Source organism: Episyrphus balteatus, chromosome 1 (genome assembly GCF_945859705.1).
Source record: "Episyrphus balteatus chromosome 1, idEpiBalt1.1, whole genome shotgun sequence".
Classification (NCBI taxonomy): domain Eukaryota; kingdom Metazoa; phylum Arthropoda; class Insecta; order Diptera; family Syrphidae; genus Episyrphus; species Episyrphus balteatus.
This window is the reverse complement of record NC_079134.1, coordinates 68408890-68429560: the sequence shown is the minus strand read 5'-3', so window position 1 is coordinate 68429560 and position 20671 is coordinate 68408890. Positions and strand designations below refer to the sequence as shown.

Below are 20671 nucleotides of genomic sequence, written 5' to 3'. Positions count from 1 at the left end.
ATACTCACAACACCGAGATGAGGAAAATAGCTGTGCAGAAGCTAGAACTGAAAAAACGAAAACTGGAGCTCGAAAAAGCAAAAAGCAACATTTTGATGCAATGATTTTTATTAATTTTGTTAACTTATTTTTTTTTTCTTTTTTCATTTTGTTTTTTTTATTATTATTATTTTTAAGAAACTAGAACAACGCCATGGAGGCAAGTGATTTTTTTTAATTAGTTTTATAGTTTTAAGTCAAACGCCAGGAAGGCAAATTATGTTTTTTTTTTAATAATTTATTATGTTTATCTTATGAACCATGAAGGCTTGTGATATTTTTTTTGTTTTGTTTTTTTAATAAAAATATTTTATAGATACTATTGAAAGTATTGTGCAACGATTTGATTTCGTATGATAGATCCCTGGTTATGAAGTGAGCTTGGGGCAACCTCCTCGGATTCCTGATCCTCTTCTATTTCCGTAATATCCATGCTTTCCACTGTTGAATAGTCACTATCAAAAAATAAACATATGTTGTGCAAAGCGCAACAAACATTCACTATTTGTGCCGCTTTCATTGGTTCATAATGCAGTTGTCGCGCACCCAACAAGCAACGGAACCTGCTTTTTAGCAATCCAATGGTGCGTTCAACTATGTTTTTTGCTTTTTTATGGGACGTATTAAAGCAACTCTCAACGCTTTGTGTCCTGGGAGTCCGGAACGGTGTCATAAGCCAAGGCTCCAATGCATACCCCGAATCACCTAATAAAAATTAAATTTAAATTACAATTTACAATAGAAATGTATTCAAAATGAATTGACTTACCCAGCAACCAGCTGTCTCTTGCACCACTCAAATAATTTTGTTCAAAAACACGACGTTCCGGACTCAAAGACCAAACATGAGAGTAGTGATTTGCACCTTGATAGTTGGCATTTACTGCTCTTATCTTCATTTTGTAGTCACAAATCTATAACGAAAGAAAACTTAATATGAAGGAGCAATTTATATTTTACTGTTGGTTGAGATTATTACAATCAAAACGTTAAGACTGAAGTGTCCCTTCCGGTTCAAAAAAAGATGCTTGTTTTCTACAGGTGCAATTATTTGGACATGAGTACCATCCACACAACCAATTACTCCTGGGAAGCCGGTTTTTTCTAAAAAACACAACTTTGACTGTTGTATGTCTTCCTCTGACATCTTTAGGGATATCCAATTGCTGCAAAGGGTCTCTTCCATTATATCCAGTGTTTCTTTTAGAATACTAGAAAAGGTAGTTTGGCCAATAGGTGACTGGTAATCCTTCCCTACCCCATGCTGGTAGTTTCCTTCAGCAAAAAATCTAAGGCACGCTGCAAGTTTATGCTCCGGTATAATGGCATTGGAGCGGTGAGTGTTCTTCAATTTAGCTTTGATTTGTTGAAGGACGTATTCAAATGCCACTTTGTTGAGGCGAAAGTTCTTTTTAAATCTGAAAATGAATTGTTTAATTATGTTCTCAAGACTACGAACTAACATAACTTACGCTGCGTCAGTCAAATCGTTCAATTTACTGTCACTCCTTAAAACTCTTCTTTTTTCTTGGGCTTCTGTTCTTTTTTCCCTGGCCTCGGCTTCCAAAAACAACGCGACACTATCCATCGATGGTTTTGTAATTTAAACGAAATTGAATTGGAGTTGAGGTCACTTGAACTTTAAAATTGAATTAGCTTTAACTTATTTATTTGTAATTGTTTGTTTGTTTTTTTTTTCATCTGACATTGGCCTTGACAATTTGGTAACTATAGAGGTGGCCTTCTGAAAAATATATCGATAGTTTCCGGTTCGATATTTTGTTGAATAGAAATATCGCAATATCGATTCGTTTTCAAATTAACGCAAGAGTGTAATTTACCGTACATTGGCATTCTTACTTATGAGAAACTATGAAATTAAACTCTCTATATAGTTATATGACAATTTAAATGTATTTAAGTGTTTTTATATAAAAATATCGGAAAATATACCAACTTATCGATATATCGGTATATTTTGTACATCTCTATTAAAATCTTGAATCTGACGCATGTCAAATGAATGCGATGCGGTGCGTCGTCGTATTTGTCTATTATTTTTTCCGATGAAAGATACCTCGAACGCAATTTGAGCCTCCGACGAAGTAAGCGTTGCGGAAAATCTCCGCTCCGACGGAATACCTCGCTAGGGCAGAATGTTTGAACCTTATGCAGGAAATTGAAATGCAGATCTACCAAAAGATGTCGCTAAAGTATTTTCTTCGATTGATAGTACTATAGAAATATATATACAATGCCAAAATCATGTTTAAATTCAAAGCACAAACCTTTTTGTGTGTGCATCTAGTGGTGAAAGAAAGGTATTAAACGCATTATAACTTTCACACGTATTCAGAGATAGCAAAACAAGAGAAAAATAAGAGAGATGCATTGTATATATATTTCTATAGTACTATCAATTCATGAAAATACTTTAGCGACATCTTTTGGTAGATCTGCACATCAATTTTCTGCATAAGGTTCAAACATAAAATAAACTAGCGATCCCAGCGGTGGCGACGCAAAATAGAAAATTCTACTTCATGAGAGTACTATAAGAATATATATACAATGAGAGATGTATACCAACTATCTGAAATTAAATTTGCGGGTGTTTTAGGCAAGGGGGGTACGAGCCGGCTCTCTAGGTATTCCTTCCTCTATGATGGAGTAGAAGATCATGTGTTAATTTTAGTACTAAATCTACTCATGAGTAAACTATTGTATATATATTCCTATAGTACTCTCATTGTATATATATTTCTATAGTACTATCAATCGAAGAAAATACTATAGCGACATCTTTTGGTAGATCTGCATTTCAATTTCCTGCATAAGGTTCAAACATTGTATATATATTTCTATAGTACTATCAATCGAAGAAAATACTTTAGTGACATCTTTTGATAGTACTCTCATGAAGTAGAATTTTCTGTTTTGCGTCGCCACCGCACCGCTGGGATCGCTAGTTTATTTTATATTTGAACCTTATGCAGAAAATTGAAATGCAGATCTACTAAAAGATGTCACTTTAGTATTTTCTTCGATTGATAGTACTATAGAAATATATATACAATGAGTTAACTACCACCTCCAATGGGACGGGGCTTTTATTAAATAAAAGAACGGGCCACTGATCTCTATAATATAATAATATGTGTAAATTCACAAACGCATCCATAGAGGAAGGAATACCTTGAGAGCCGACTCGTACCCCCCTTGCCTAACATTGTATATATATTTCTATAGTACTATCATGAAGTCGAATTTAGTATTAGTTGATGTCGCCACTTTTTTGAGGTGGCGCTCAGTGTGTTTTTTTCATACAAATTCTGCTTTTTCAAGTCACCACTAGAGTTCCTAAGATCGTTTTACTTCATGATAGTACTATGGAAATATATATACAATGTTGCCTAAAACACCCGAAAATTTAATTTCAGATAGTTGGTATACATCTCTCATTGTATATATATTCCTATAGTACTCTCATGAAGTAGAATTTTCTATTTTGCGTCGCCACCGCTGGGATCGTTAGTTTATTTTATATTTGAACCGTATGCAGAAAATTGAAATGCAGATCTACCAAAAGATGTCACTAAAGTATTTTCTTCGATTGATAGTACTATAGAAATATATATACAATGTTAAATAGCTCATTATAGACAACCACCTTTCAATAAATATGTACAGAAATAAAAATAAAGGTTCGTGTTTTGAATTGATTATTATTAGGTCTGTTTGGGTACTGCCTAAAACAGAAATATTTCAACTTTTTTAACCCAATTCCTGTTTGGGTACTCTGAAATTGTACATTTTTTCACAAAGAAGATGGCCGCGAGAGAGAAAAAAATTTCCCCTTTTTGCGAATTTCTGCCCAAAAAATTTCTTTGGACAAAAATCTGAAATCTGTCAAAGGTAGTGCTTTCTCTTTTTTTCTTTATTTTTTCTTGTCGCACAACATAAACAAAACAAACTGCAAACATGGCGGTGTTGCTTTTTTCTTGTTTTTTTTTTATTTATCGCGTTTAAGTGGTGTTAATGTTAAAACAAATTAATATTTTATGAAGAAAAAATAAAAAAAGTGTTTCAAAAACAATACACAGTGGTTTTAATATTTTTTCATTTCTTTATTTTTTTTTTTTATTTGTTTTTATATTTTTTGATGAACAAACAAAGTACAAACATGGCTATACGGCTATGTTTTGTGCTTTTAAATTTATTTATTGCATTTTAGTGGTTAAGTGCTTCATTTTATAAATATTTTATGAAAAAATAAATTGTTTGAAAAACAATACAAAATGTTTTGATATTTTTCGTTTCTATTTTTTTTTTTTTTCAAAAAATTTTGTGCTAAAGTGTTTGGGTACTTTTACACAATTTTTCTTTCTCTGTGAGGATTTCATCCCCACTCCTTAAAATATGAAACTTGTCAAATTTTAAGGAGTGGGGATGAAATCCTCACAGAGAAAGAAAAATTGTGTAAAAGTACCCAAACACTTTAGCACAAAATTTTTTGAAAAAAAAATATTTATAAAATATTTATAAAATGAAGCACTTAACCACTAAAATGCAATAAATAAATTTAAAAGCACAAAACATAGCCGTATAGCCATGTTTGTACTTTGTTTGTTCATCAAAAAATATAAAAAAAAATTAAAAAAAAAAAATAAAGAAATGAAAAAATATTAAAACCACTGTGTATTGTTTTTGAAACACTTTTTTTATTTTTTCTTCATAAAATATTAATTTGTTTTAACATTAACACCACTTAAACGCGATAAATAAAAAAAAAAAACAAGAAAAAAGCAACACCGCCATGTTTGCAGTTTGTTTTGTTTATGTTGTGCGACAAGAAAAAATAAAGAAAAAAAGAGAAAGCACTACCTTTGACAGATTTCAGATTTTTGTCCGAAGAAATTTTTTGGGCAGAAATTCGCAAAAAGGGGAAATTTTTTTCTCTCTCGCGGCCATCTTCTTTGTGAAAAAATGTACAATTTCAGAGTACCCAAACAGGAATTGGGTTAAAAAAGTTGAAATATTTCTGTTTTAGGCAGTACCCAAACAGACCTAATAATAATCAATTCAAAACACGAACCTTTATTTTTATTTCTGTACATATTTATTGAAAGGTGGTTGTCTATAATGAGCTATTTAACATTGTATATATATTTCTATAGTACTATCAATCGAAGAAAATACTTTAGTGACATCTTTTGGTAGATCTGCATTTCAATTTTCTGCATACGGTTCAAATATAAAATAAACTAACGATCCCAGCGGTGGCGACGCAAAATAGAAAATTCTACTTCATGAGAGTACTATAGGAATATATATACAATGAGAGATGTATACCAACTATCTGAAATTAAATTTTCGGGTGTTTTAGGCAAGGGGGGTACGAGTCGGCTCTCAAGGTATTCCTTCCTCTATGGATGCGTTTGTGAATTTACACATATTATTATATTATAGAGATCAGTGGCCCGTTCTTTTATTTAATAAAAGCCCCGTCCCATTGGAGGTGGTAGTTAACTCATTGTATATATATTTCTATAGTACTATCAATCGAAGAAAATACTAAAGTGACATCTTTTAGTAGATCTGCATTTCAATTTTCTGCATAAGGTTCAAATATAAAATAAACTAGCGATCCCAGCGGTGCGGTGGCGACGCAAAACAGAAAATTCTACTTCATGAGAGTACTATCAAAAGATGTCACTAAAGTATTTTCTTCGATTGATAGTACTATAGAAATATATATACAATGTTTGAACCTTATGCAGGAAATTGAAATGCAGATCTACCAAAAGATGTCGCTTTAGTATTTTCTTCGATTGATAGTACTATAGAAATATATATACAATGAGAGTACTATAGGAATATATATACAATAGTTTACTCATGAGTAGATTTAGTACTAAAATTAACACATGATCTTCTACTCCATCATAGAGGAAGGAATACCTAGAGAGCCGGCTCGTACCCCCCTTGCCTAAAACACCAGCAAATTTAATTTCAGATAGTTGGTATACATCTCTCATTGTATATATATTCTTATAGTACTCTCATGAAGTAGAATTTTCTATTTTGCGTCGCCACCGCTGGGATCGCTAGTTTATTTTATGTTTGAACCTTATGCAGAAAATTGAAGTGCAGATCTACCAAAAGATGTCGCTAAAGTATTTTCATGAATTGATAGTACTATAGAAATATATATACAATGCATCTCTCTTATTTTTCTCTTGTTTTGCTATCTCTGAATACGTGTGAAAGTTATAATGCGTTTAATACCTTTCTTTCACCACTAGATGCACACACAAAAAGGTTTGTGTTTTGATATTTTTCGTTTCTATTTTTTTTTTTTCAAAAAATTTTGTGCTAAAGTGTTTGGGTACTTTTACACAATTTTTCTTTCTCTGTGAGGATTTCATCCCCACTCCTTAAAATTTGACAAGTTTCATATTTTTGTCCAAAAAGAACCCAAACAGACCTATTATTTTATGAATTAATTCGTCTAATGAGCCCTTAAATTATTATTTTGGGCAAAACTCCACAGTTGAATGTGTTGGTGCCATTTAAAATGCACGGGAAAACTACCACATATTTTTTCTCTCATTGCAGCTTGTAGCGTGGAAGAGAAAACCCAACCGAAGTGGCGTCTCTGGGTATTCCTTTCTCTTTGAACGCATCACTGCAGAGATGATTTGCGATCATTCTTGTAGCACGTTTATAAACACAAATAATAAGAATCGCTTAAAATGTCAACTGTTCATTATTGCAAAATTTGATAAATTGATGCGCAAATATAAAAAAAGCATCAAGAATTTTCTTGATAAGTTTTTGTTGCCGACGCGATTTGGAGTAAAAAAGGCGGAAAAGGACAATGAAAAGTATTTAATCAAGTTCTAAATTAACTAATTTGATGAATTTCAGGGAATATTTTACACAGCCCACAAACTAAACCACTAATAGAAACCAAATTAAATAATGAAGGTGAATTTATGGCAGGCAGAAAATCGAAGTCAGTATTGTGAAGGAAAGTTCTTTGAGATATAAAATGTGTGGCTCCAGATTTTAATTACAACAAAGAGTTTTTATTAGTATCACGTCCATCATTAAGCAAAAATTGTTTTTAAACGTAAAACTTTTTATCAATAAGTATCGCATCGTAATCAGCTGAGCAACGATCAGCATCGCAAAAAAGCAGTGATGCGTAATCACAGTACACATGGGCCTGGCTACACAGTGTTGTGCCCAATCACGTTCCGATTCACATTTTCTAGGAACAAACGTCAAAAAGAGGAAAATCCTCACCATTCTTGCATACAACCTGACTGGGTAGCCGATTGAAAAATCACCATGTAACCCGGCACCATAATAAGGTAATATATTCCGAACGTTATCAAAATTTGTTTGTCAAAAATGGACACCTATCTGTCAGGTCTGCCTTTAGTTTTTTTATTTCAATCGCAGTAAACAGGAAATTTGTTTTTGTTTTAATTTATAAAATGTCATTTGAAAAAATTATAAAATAAAAAATAAATTTTCTTCGCGGAAAATGGTGAATAATTGTTAAAAAATTAAATTAGATGCAAACGTCCTATTTTCCCTGTACTGCCAATTTTTATTGGATAGACAGGCATGTCAAACTCAATGGTTACAAGGGGCCAAAACAGCGAGATAAAAATTTGTGTGGGCCGCAGAACATGTTAAGGGGGGGTTTCCATAGCATTTTAATGGAAGACGGTTGACTAATTGTTGTATAACTTTTGCAGTTTATAAGATAATCTTATGAAACGTACTTTTTTGAAAAGGTAATAAACGTACAAATATTTTTGCATCATTTAAATTTTAGAAAGATTTCTTGTGCGATTTTTATAAGGGTCGAAAATGATTTTTTTCCTGCAAATTTAGATTGAATCAGAATTTTGGTTGGGGCACCGTTGTTTATAAACTTTTTATTTATTTTTTTTTGTTTTATAATGATCAAATGTGTTTTCATGCAGTACGCGAAACTGATTTTTTTTTTTTTTTTTTTTTTATTAGAAAAACAGCTTCGTTAATTTGTTGTAATTTCATGTTTTTTTACTCACTCTTCTTAGAATAACTTTACCGTTTATTAGTGTTTTTAGATGAAACAAAAAGAAAACAATAAAGGGAAATTAGGAGAATCCAATAAAATTTCTAAAATTTAATTTGAAGTTAGTTTGAACGGTTAATTTGAAGGAAAGGTGTCAAAATGCACTTTTTTAGCATTTTGGTCGTGGGGCAAAGCGTGATTATTTTTTAAAATGTTTTTGTATTTTTTAATGAGAAGTTAATAAAGTTGTTCATGCAACCCGTTTGCCAAAAAAAAATATTTTTTTTATTTACACACTAAAAATTTGATTTTAATAAACCAATATTTGCATTCTGTTTTTGAGGAAGGGGCAGTCAAAGCATCCACAATTTATTTTTATTATTTTTTTTCATTATATTTCAAATCAGTTTCAAAAAAAAAATATATATTTTTGCTAACAGTATTTTTAATATAAATTGTTGAAAAAGTGTCTATTTTAGCTTTTTTTACTTTGAAAATTCCATTGATCACGCACACATGCAAATTTAGTTCAAAAGAATGCCACGCATAAGCTGGCGCTAATGAACTCTTTTTTTCTGTTCTTTTCTATTTATTGAAAAAAAACTTGCTCTTGCGCTCTCATTTTCTCGTTATATTTTGTTTTTGTTTTTTGTGTTTACATAAGGCGTGTTTTATTGGTAAATTATCCTTAGCTCAGTACTGGAAACAGTAAAAATTAGCACAGTAAACAACAACAATCAAATACTGTGGAAAAATAAGTTAGTGATTGAAATCAGTATTTTACTGGAGAGAACATTTCGGCAATTCGACACGGGAGGCGCAAAAATTGTTTTTTTTTTTTATCTAAGTTGGTAGTCACATATGGGTGTGTTCGTTGAATCCTTTAATTTTCTTCTATAATGGTAAGTTTTCACTAGCTTAGTTTTAAAGCAGCGATTTGAAGAGCATTTGAACAAACACGTTCAGCTTTGGATAAAGTTTCTATCTTACCGATTTTGGTGGATAAGCTTTGGTTCAACTCCGGTTCAAACATCTATTCCACAGACAATTTTTTTGTACTTCTATAGTTTTTATTTCTTGTTAAAGCATTTTTTTTTGCTTTTTATAACGGTAATATTTAAACGGAGGTCAATAAAAATATTCTGACATCAGATTCGAGTTCAACACATCAAAAACCTATAGAAAAGTATATTTTGGTTCTTGTGGCAAAAACCTTACTGACCAGTGTAATAGTTGCACAAAAATGTGGTTCTGCCTTGGTTCAAGTTTTGAACAGTTGGTCAGCAGTGTTTAGCTTGCCTTTCAATTTTTATCTTCTGAAATCGGTAGTAGGGCTGAAGTTTAGCACTGGCTCAAGGTTCATATATGTAGAAATAGCCACGTTCATGCTTGAACCGAAGTTGACCCGCAGCTAATCCGCCGAAATCGGTGGGTTAAATTCCTGAACCAAGGCCGAGCCACGTTTGTACAACTGGCACTAACTGTCAAAACCATACAAAATTTTGACACATTTACCAAATTTCACCCAAGGTTTATACCGTTTCATGAATACGGGTGTTTTCATAAACGTCGGAAATCTGCGTTGGTACAATCGTCTTTCTCCTTTGCTGCATTAATGAACACACCAATTCTGCAGAATGTTTGCAGGCCTGCGTTAGTACAATTTTCAGCAGCCACTGAGTGTTCATAAACGTCAGAAAATAAAAATATAAAAATGACCACAGAATGAGTTTTGTTTGATAACAAAAAAAAAATATTTCCTTTTCATTTTATACTATGTTTCTGAGCCCCCTAATGTGAAAATGCCTGCACTTTACATTATATTTCATAAACCATGTCTTACAAACTTTCTCTGTAGTGATTATTATTTTTTTTTTTCATAATTAAAAAAATAAAAAATTTTCTGAGCTACCCTAATGTAATTTTTTTTCTTCGATAATTTGACCAAAATAATATCCACGTTTAATTTTTTCGAATTCCACAGAAAACGACAGAAGTTAACATTTTTAAGAGCCACCCTAATACGAAAAAAATCAATTTGAACTCGGTGTATCAAAAAACACGATTTAAAAATTTTCTGCATCATTGAAATCTAAATTTTTCGAAAAATGAAAAAAGAAACATTTTTTGCACCACCCTGATTTATATGTTTGCTTTCCTTTTTTTTTACAATAGATATTTACATTTATTACAAATAAAAACATCGAAATAAAAGCCAAATAAACTTCTTCACGAGATCTGCAGTCATAAAATTTTGGCTGCGCAATCTGCCCGACGTTGACGACATAAATGACGTTTATGAACAGAAGTACTGCAATTTGACTAAGTTAGTCCGATCGCAGATCTGATTTTATAAACACGACTAACGCAGGCCTGAGTTAGGCAGACGTTTATGAAAACACCCTACCCCTAATAACTTTAATTATAACTTTAATTATAGCTATACCAAATTAGTGCGATGTACTTATAAGTAAAAATAATTTGTTTTCATGTGTAAACAAGCACAATCAACCATATATGAGAAAGAAATCCTCGTGTAAATCTTGTACTCCGCTTACAAGATTTACACTACATTTTTTTAGACATATTTTGTGAACACATCCCAAAGTGAAGATTTTGAATGAACAACAACAAAGTGATTTAAAAAGTGGTTGATAAATTCTTTTGTTTAATTAAAAATTCAAAATGGAGAAAAGGTAAACAAAAACTTGTAAACAAATACATATATAAATGTTAACAGGACAACCTTTATTTCTATTTATAGATCCAAGCGATGGTCACATGATGAAACCAAAGCGTTTTTAAAATTTTATTCGGCAAGGCAGCGGGAATTTACCATCCCAAGAAAAAGACGCCTGGACTACCAAAACATTGTGGAGGATCTTATTTCGGCGGGTTTTGTAAGTATTTATGAGAGCTCTGAAAGAAAAAGCATTTAAAGATATTTATCTTTCATTTCAGGACACTGCAACGACGGCTGCAAATTGTGAGGTAAAGATGCACACCCTGTTAAGGGCGTACAAATGCGCCAAGGACAACGCTGGGGCAACAGGTGCATCCCCATGTACTCCTCCATTTTATGAAGAAATGGAGGAGATATTTGGGGATAAGCCAATTCACACCAGGAGTGAGTCCATCAATATTGGCTCTGTGCCCCCAAATGTTGTCCAGGTAAGAAAAATAGTTTTTTTTTTTATTCTAGTAGAAAAATTAATTGCGTTTTTTTAGGATCCGGGTGCATCAACTTCGCAACAGACGCCCTCAATGGAGGTTGCGTCTCAAGAACGTGAGGCAGAAAATACACTAACTGAACCAGCTACATCTGTGCCAGATATAGCTGGTTCAGTTAGTGTAGTTGCTGCCTCACCGCCTCCAATTGCAGTCGCTGCTGCTAGTGCCAGAACCCCGAAAGAAAGCCGAAACATGTCACGGTCGGATTTTTATAAAAAAAATATTCAACTTCGAGAACTGGAGATGGCGGAGAATAAGGGCCAGTTCGAACAACGCCAGAAGTTGAAGATAAGGGCCCTTGAAGAGCGTCAAAAACGATTTGACATCAAACAAAAAATGTTTCAAGAACGTTCAAATCAATAAAAATATATATTCATTGTTAGTTCCTTCTTTTTTTATTATTTTCTGTGAACGAAGTGTAGTGAATGGTCCAAGGTTTATTTTGAAAAAAATCCTGATTTTTTAGAGCAATGTGCGTTTAATTCATCTCAATAGGACAAGTATTTTGGAAATAGCATCATTTTTTGTGCAGCAAACTCAATAAAATTCTACCAATTTAACGAATTTTCTTGAGTTTGCTGCACAAAAAATGATGCTATTTCCAAAATACTTGTCCTATTGAGATGAATTAAACGCATACTAGTCTGAACTGAGGTCCTTCAAATGTTGTTGAAAGCCAAAATGCGTTTAGAGAAGGATAAACTTAATTTGGTATTCAAAATTATTTCGGCCATGTGTATGCATATTGAAACATGACCGAAATACTTTTGGATACCAAATTAAGTTTATCCTTATCTAAACGCATTTTGGCTTTCAACAACATTTGAAGGACCTCAGTTCAGACTAATATGCGTTTAATTCATCTCAATAGGATAAAAGTATTTTGGAAATAGCATAATTTCTTGTGCAGCAAACTCAACTAATTTCGTTAAATTGAAAAATTTCCACAAAAATTGTACCAATGGTTTAAAGAAAAGTCGGAAATACTAATAATTTTCTTTTAATTAAAGAATATTCATTTGACAAAGTTGACTGAATAGTCTCTCTCGTCGATTTCCATGTAAATTAGGCTCCGGGTTTGCGATGTTGTCCTCCGGTGGTGGTTCTTCAGTTGGAGCTGGAGTTGGCTCGTTAATAATAATGTTATCAGCGTTGAGAATGCACAAATTATGCAAAACGCAAGCACTAACAATAATTTTCTTAACAGAATTCAAGTTTCTTTGCTCGGTGAACTTGTTTATTCTCCTGAATCTTCCTTTGAGTAGCCCGAACGCATTTTCAACTACCATTCTTGTAGAAGAATGAATAAAATTGAAATTTTTTTGTTGATCATTTAATTGACCGTATTCCTTATAAGGTGGGACGATCCAATTCGAAGCCGCGTAGGCTGAATCACCCAAAAGAAATGTGTTGGATGGAAATAGACGGGTGAAGTTCTCTTGTACTTGATGATATAATCCCGATCTTCTGAGAACCCTACTGTCATGCAGGGAACCTGGTTCACCGCAGCATACGTCGGTGAACATTTTGTCTGCATTGACAACCGCCTGCAAAACGATAGAAAAATTTTGCTTTCGATCGTAATAGCATTCTTTGTTGATCCTTGGAGCGGCAATTGTAATGTGGGTGCAATCTATAGCACCAATCACACCCGGTATTCTCTTTCTGGATTCAAATCTGGAGCAAGTTTGTTCAACAACATCTCCTTGAGGCCACTTGATATATTCATGTCCCACTGAAACTAACCAGCTGCTCACACGTCCAACTGCAGCCCATGCTGTTGATTTGGCCATACCAAACAAGTTGCCCAATTGCCTAAATGTAATGGTATTACTTATATACCAAACAAAAAGGTATATTTCCTTCCTGGCTTCAATTTTTGGTTTCCCTCCATGATTTGAGGGTGATGGAAAGAAAGCAGATAGAGCATATTTTACTGAAAAAAATGAATTTTTTTTTTTTTTTTTTTTTAATAGGAGAGATTACTCACCAATCAATTGCTCCGCGGTTAATCTTCTCAGCCTGAAATGCGATTGAAAATCGGAATCGCTGAATGCCTCAATAGTTTCCATAAAATTGGAAACGTTTACATGTGTTTCTTCATCAGTTGAAGGATCATCAAAAATTATTCTGGTTTCATCCTCTGAAGATGAAGAGCTTTCATCGCTTGACGATGATTCTAGGAACCATAACAAGAACTGTAATAGAAAACTAATATCTTAGAAAAAACATATAGGAAAGTATAAAATTGTTTACCTCGTTGTCCATTTTAGTTTATTTTTAACAAATAATTAGTTTTTTTCTCATGCAGGAACCTTTGATATATTTTTTTTTTTGACATTTAAACACAGTGGTACCAACTTTTACATAAAAAAATAGTACTCAGTTTAAAACTAAGTATAGCGTTTTATTGGTACTGAGCTAAGTACCAGTACTGAGCTAAGGATAGTTTACCAATAAAACACGCCTATAATATGTACTTTTTTTTTTTGTTTCCTATTTCCTCACTCAGGCAGGCAGAAATCATTCATGAAATTATGAAGATGCTGCAGAGAGTAGGTAGATAGTAGATATTTTTTGCAAGATCATTATCTTTTGTTTTCAAAAAGGGTTGTTTTGTTCTTGTTGACTCTTGGGTTTTTTCTAACAATTCATTTCGTGTTTATAATATCGCACCCGCGGTTGCGAGTTGACACTTTTGGGTTTTTTTTTTTTTGGTGTCAGCGAAATTCTTTGCATTGTGTAATATTCACATCGCTCGTGCGGGGATATAGGTAAAGGATTAGATATGTGGTATGCATTTGTTTGTGTGTAAAAATGTGTATTGACATTTGACATGTGCTTGTGCACAATGATTGATTTCTATATTTAGGTTGATTTCTGGGTTGTATTGTTTATTATACTACACTCGTGCGTGCGTGCGGGGTTATATAATATAAATATATCGTTTTGTTTTTCATAGTCTTTGTTTATATGTTGCGGATTCGGTTTTTTTTTGTAGGTTTGTAGGTATAATAGTTATATTTTCGCGGGGGAATGTGTAAAGGGTTATATAAGTGTATTTGTGGTTAGAATGCACCTGATGGTATTTATAGAAATAGTTTTGAATAGGTGAAGATGCTCAGTATGTTTCCTTAGCAAAAACAAAGTTTTTAAAATTACACCTACTGAGGAAACAAGCAAAAAAGTAGCTAATGCCTATCTGAATTTATAAATAAAATATCAGTTTGAAAAAATAGATCATTTTTTTTTTTCAAAGTGTTGAGCTTGAAAATTATTTTTGAAAACTTCCCTAAACTTTGATTACATAGTTGAAAAATTAATTTCAAGGTTTAAAAAAAAGTAACTTATAAGTTACACTGGTCAACAAGCTTTTTGCCACAAGAACCAAAATATACTTTTCTATATGTTTTTGAAATGCTGAACTCGAATCTGAAGTCAGAAAATGTTTATTGGCCTCCGTTTTTGAAATATTACCGTTAGAAAATACCGAAAAACGTCATTTTGGCTGTTTTCGAGGTTATGTTTTTATGTGGGGTAGTTCCTTATGAAAAAATTTGTAACGGTTCCTATAAGAACTGGTTTTATTCTTTCAAAAAATGTTTAAATCTTTCCGATATCTTTTTTACTTCCCGAGATATTTAAAATTTAAGGAGTGGTCTTTGACTCAGAAATAGCACTGGCCAAACAAATTAAACTTTTTTTGCCACAAGAACCAAAATATACTTTTTTAAAGGTTTTTGAGTTGCTGAAGTCGAATGCGCAATCAGAAAAATGCTATTGGCAACAAATTTGTTTATAATGAATTACCCCACATAAAAACAGAAGCTAGAAAAGAGCCAAAATGACGTTTTTCAGCATTTTATAACGGTTATATCTCAAAAACGGAGGCCAATCAAATTTTTTTTGACTTCAGATTCGAGTTCAGCATATCAAAAACCTATAGAAAAGTATATCTTGGTTCTTGTGGCAAAAAAAAGTTCAATTTTGTTGACCAGTGTTATTAATGCTGCCTTATTTTTGTTTCCTAATAATGTAGGTATAGGTAAATAAAAAACAAAATCGATTCAACTGAGTTCATTGCATTGGTGACTCTAAAAAAATCTTTATTAAAAAGGTGTTGAAAGTAAATTGGATTGATATCGAGTCCATCCTCAAACAACATATAGATAAGAACCTAAACATTCTATATATTGTAAGTAAATACATTTCCATGTCAGCCGGCACGCGCGTGTGCGAGATAAAAAATTGCTCAACGAAGAACAACTGAAAAGTGAGCAAGAACCTGAAAACCAATCCTTCTGCGCATCTACTCATATTTTTATACAAACTACACAAAGGATACTGTCAAGTATATTATATTAATGCACCCATATAACACATCCTCTACCTGCTTCTCCGCTGAACAACTATAATTATTATTATAATGCAAAAAATTTCTCTGATACACAAAAAACTCAAATGCCATCCACAACAGCAACATGGAAACAAGTTTTCATTTCAAAAATAAATAGGTATACACTCCAGAAATCTTTCATGAAAATATTGAATTTCAAACCAGTTTTCGTCCACAAACACCATATCCATATAAAGATCTATGTAGTATAATACTGTAACGATGAATTACTGAACTACTTTTAAGATAAAAGTCTGAAAGGTAGAAATGTGAACGGACCTTTAGTAATTAAGAAAAATATCTCACTGAACACATCTAAAAATATCCCACTGAACACATCTAAAAATATCTCACTGAACACATCTAAAAATATCCCACTAGACTGGAAGTATGAAGTGCCCCTTCCTGGAAAGGAAGTTTCGAGAGGCAGGGACGAGAGCCTTCGAGGACGTTCTCGAGTCTCGAGATTCCGGTATAAAAGGCAGCGTAGACACCGACCGGGGACAGTTTAATCTTGAAAGTGAAAGAGTACAGTACAAAGTGAAATAAAGTGTTGCGAATTGTTAGTAGTAAATAAAGTGATTTAAAAGTGTGTTTGTTTGAGCGAATAATAAAAGTAAATTGAGTTGAAATAAAAAGTGTTCTTATTTGAACGGAAATATAAGTGGAAATTAAATAAGTTTTATTGTGAACCCGGAATAAAACATTACTTACAAGGTAAGCTTGACGCGATCGAGAACAAGTTCGTTGCTATTGATGCTTCCATCAAAGGCGTTGAAAAGCAATCTCAAGAAAAGTTCGAGAAAGTTGAAGAAAAACTCGAGAAAGTAGAAGGAAAGTTCGAGAAAGTGGATGACAAATTTGAAAAAATGGAAGTTAAAATGCAAAGTATTACTGAGGAACTTGACAAGGTTCGGAAAATTAAGATCCGAGAAAGTTCTGGTGAGTACCCAAAGAAGAAGGAAATGCATCCACCAACATTTGATGGACAAAGTTCTTGGTCGATCTACAAGAAACAGTTTGAGGCAGCTGCAACAACAAATGGCTGGGATGACGAAGACAAATGTATAGCGCTGACTCTTGCTCTTAGAGGTCCTGCTGCTGAGTTGTTACAAACTTTACCACCAGAAAAGAATGGTAACTTTGACGCTCTTGTCCAGGTCATTGAAAAACGCTTTGGAGATGGCCATATGCAGGAAGTCTTCCGCGTCCAACTCAATACAAGAGTCCAGAAAAGAGGAGAAACTCTGCAACAACTCCAAGCAGATATTGAAAGGTTAGCTCATCTGGCATATCCGACAGCAGGAGACGACATTATCAATCAGTTTGCGACAGAAGCCTTTGTACGTGCTGTATCTGATATAAATCTTCAGCGAGCAATTCGAACAGCTGGAAAACGTTCCCTTCCTGAAGCATTAGCGTTTGCACTGACTATGGAAGCAGCAGAACAGGCTTCTCAAGGCGTTCATCGGGTAAGAGAAGTTGCAGTGGAAGAATGCTCTTGTCAAAAACTCGCATTCCAAAGAAACCAGAGGGACGGAGCTGCTCGATGCTGGAACTGTAACAAGACCGGACATCTCCAGCGGCAGTGCAGATTGCCACCAAGAAGAACTGCTTGCCAACACTGTGGAAACAGGAATATTGCCCAACAACAGGTAAGCGATACAACCAACGCTCATCCTCAACTTGATTCCCACTCGGGGAAACGAGTAAGAACCAACTTCGAGGGGCAGAAGCTGGTTTCTGGTATCGATGGCCCCAGAACCACAATTCAAGTCTCACAGACTAAACGAGACAACAAAAGTCTGACAGTGGAGGCGACCATAAACAACAAACAACACGTGGCTACAATTGACACCGGTGCCACCGCCTCCATTGTACGAAGAGACTTGGTGAAGATGACATGGCTACATAACACCAACAGCTACCGTCTGAAGAACGCCACAGGAGAAGCAGCAAGGGTGTACGGAGAAGTTCGTCTTACGATCCGTATAGCTGAACTAGAGTTTTCACATGTGTTTTTGGTGGCAGATATATGTGACGAGTGCATCATTGGAATCGACTTCATGAAGGAGCATGGAATCATTTTGGATATAGGTAATCAAGTCCTGAAATACAGAAATGTAGAGATTCCAATGGTCTATGGCAACGAAAACTCGACAACAATTAGAACTGTCATCAAAGAAGACATGTGCCTGCCTCCTTCTTCAGAAGTTTTTGTGTGGACCAAGTTAAAGGGGAACTTTGGAAGCCATCGATACCTCATGGTTGAACCAGAAGTTGAGCAAAGTTCCGAAAACATCATCATCGGGAAGACTCTTGTGGCACCAAAGAACAACATGGTACCTGTACGGATACTTAACATCAAACCGTACCCAATCAAGCTTAAGAAAGGAGAAGTTGTTGGGCAATGTGAATCTGTGGCCGCAATAACTAAGATCAACGAGGTAGATACACAGATGACTATGAACTCGGAGAAATTAAAGAAACAAATTCTCAATTCAGACAACCTGAGTCAACATCAGCTTAATGTTGCGGGAAGGCTTCTTCATGAATATGCTAATATCTTCTCTTCACCCAGCGGGCAATACGGCCGAACACAACTGGTGCAGCATCGAATCGATATACCGCCGCAATAACTAAGATCAACGAGGTAGATACACAGATGACTATGAACTCGGAGAAACTAAAGAAACAAATTCTCAATTCAGACAACCTGAGTCAACATCAGCTTAATGTTGCGGGAAGGCTTCTTCATGAATATGCTGATATCTTCTCTTCACCCAGCGGGCAATACGGCCGAACACAACTGGTGCAGCATCGAATCGATACAGGAGATGCTAGGCCGATTCGTCAACCAGCAAGACGTCTCCCCTTGGCCAAACAAGGTGAAGTTGAAGAAATGATAACAACAATGAAGAAAGACGGGCTAATCGAAAATTCCAAAAGCCCTTGGGCATCACCGGTAGTTCTCGTCAAAAAGAAGGATGGAAGCACTCGATTTTGTGTCGACTATCGCAGGCTGAATGATGTGACGAAGAAAGACAGCTACCCACTGCCAAGAATCAGTGATACTCTAGATGCAATGGAAGGAGCACAATGGTTTTCGACTTTGGATTTGAAGAGTGGCTACTGGCAGGTGGAAATCCATCCAGAAGATCGGGAAAAGACGGCTTTCTCCACAGGAAATGGTCTGTGGCAGTTTAATGTCATGCCGTTTGGGCTATGTAATGCCCCAGCTACTTTTGAGCGTTTGATGGAGTGCGTTTTGAATGGATTAACCTGGAAATCTTGCCTAGTCTATTTGGATGATGTCATCGTTTACGGAAAAACATTTGATGACCATTGTGAAAACCTAAAGGCTGTATTCCAGAGGCTACGAGAAGCACATCTTAAGTTGAATCCAAAGAAATGTGCACTTTTCAAGACCGAGGTTAAATATTTGGGGCATATCATCTCATTCCAAGGAGTGAAGACTGATCCTGAAAAAGTTGACACTGTGAAGAACTGGCCAACCCCTCAGGACAAGCATCAACTTCGGAGTTTCCTGGGTCTGGCAACGTACTATCGACGATTTTTGAAGGATTTTGCGAGAATCGCCAAAAGCTTGCACCAACTTACGGAGAAGGGTAAACCCTTTAAATGGTCAGGTGAGTGTGAGAAAAGCTTTCAGGAACTAAAGCTGCGGTTATGTGAAGCTCCTGTGCTGGCCTATCCGACTCCAGGCAAACAATTCATCATTGACGCAGATGCAAGTAATGTTGGAGTTGGTGCTGTTTTATCGCAAGTTCATGACGGAGAAGAAAAGGTCGTTGCCTATTTCAGCAAGGTACTCTCGAAACAAGAAAGAAATTATTGCGTGACCAGAAGGGAACTTCTAGCTCTAGTATTGGCAACAAAGCACTTCCATAAGTACATCTATGGACAGAAGTTCCTTCTTCGCACAGATCATGGTGCACTAAATTGGCTTTTGAACTTCAAAAATCCAGAGGGTCAAGTAGCAAGATGGATCGAGATACTTCAGACGTATCAATGTCAGATTCAACATCGAAGAGGAAAGCTGCATTCAAATGCAGACGCATTATCTCGGCGCCCGTGCAAGCAAGACTGCAAGCATTGCACACGACTAGAAGAAAAGGAAGTTGTCGCTGTTAGAAGAACGAGAGCTGATCCCATTTGCGGCTGGAGTAATGAAGAACTCAGAATGGCCCAACAAGAAGATTCGGACATCGAACCCATCCTTGCATGGAAGGAACATCAAGAGAAACCAGAATGGGCCGACATCTCCGACCGAAGCCCCACTCTAAAAGCATATTGGGCACAATGGGATTCACTTCATGTGCAAGAAGGGCTACTCAGGCGTAAGTGGGAATCCGCAGATGGTAAATCCTATGTAATGCAGCTAGTCGTACCTCAGTCAAAGGTAAATGATGTTCTCCGAGAGATGCACGGTGGAACTTCTGGAGGCCACTTAGGCATCAACAAGACGCTGGAAAAGCTACGACAGCAATTCTACTGGTTACGTATGAGAGAAGACGTTGAAAAGTGGTGCCGAAAATGTGATACTTGTGCCGCTAGCAAAGGACCAGCTAGAAAAATCCAAAGCAAGATGCAGCAGTACAATGTGGGTGCGCCTTTTGAGAGAATTGCAATAGACGTAGCAGGTCCTTTTCCTGAAACCAACAACGGAAATCGATACATCCTTGTAGTGATGGACTACTTCAGCAAATGGCCTGAGGCATTTGCCATTCCAAACCAGGAAACCAAAACAGTTGTGGATAAGATTGTCTTTCATTGGGTGAGCGGGTTCGGAGTACCCATGGAACTTCATTCCGACCAAGGAAGGAACTTCGAATCTAAGATCTTTCAAGAGGTTTGCTCACTCCTTGGCATCAAGAAGACGCGAACAACACCGCTTCATCCACAAT

At 35.1% G+C, this 20671-nt stretch overlaps 3 protein-coding genes across 3 annotated transcripts; 1 reads left to right on the top strand and 2 right to left on the bottom strand.

Annotated features, from left to right (window-relative positions):
• Positions 1–190: 190 nt before the first annotated feature.
• LOC129907622 (putative nuclease HARBI1) lies at positions 191–4181 on the bottom strand. The gene is made up of 4 exons (XM_055983926.1): positions 1512–4181; positions 1019–1457; positions 809–953; positions 191–744 (listed from the first exon to the last, which is right to left on the bottom strand). Exons 1-4 carry the CDS (start codon positions 1625–1627, stop codon positions 359–361), a joined length of 1086 nt encoding a protein of 361 aa, XP_055839901.1. The 5' UTR covers positions 1628–4181; the 3' UTR covers positions 191–358.
• A 2173-nt stretch (positions 4182–6354) lies between these two features.
• Positions 6355–13654, bottom strand: LOC129906151 (uncharacterized). The gene is made up of 3 exons (XM_055981806.1): positions 13633–13654; positions 13338–13565; positions 6355–13283 (listed from the first exon to the last, which is right to left on the bottom strand). The coding sequence occupies exons 1-3, from the start codon at positions 13652–13654 to the stop codon at positions 12352–12354; spliced, it is 1182 nt and encodes a 393-aa protein (XP_055837781.1). The 3' UTR covers positions 6355–12351.
• LOC129906157 (uncharacterized) lies at positions 10719–11692 on the top strand (the record flags this gene model as incomplete). Its single annotated transcript, XM_055981815.1, has 4 exons — positions 10719–10812; positions 10881–11016; positions 11078–11287; positions 11345–11692. Coding segments are annotated over exons 1-4 (705 nt in total), but the record flags the coding sequence as incomplete, so codon positions are not given.
• Positions 13655–20671: the final 7017 nt, after the last annotated feature.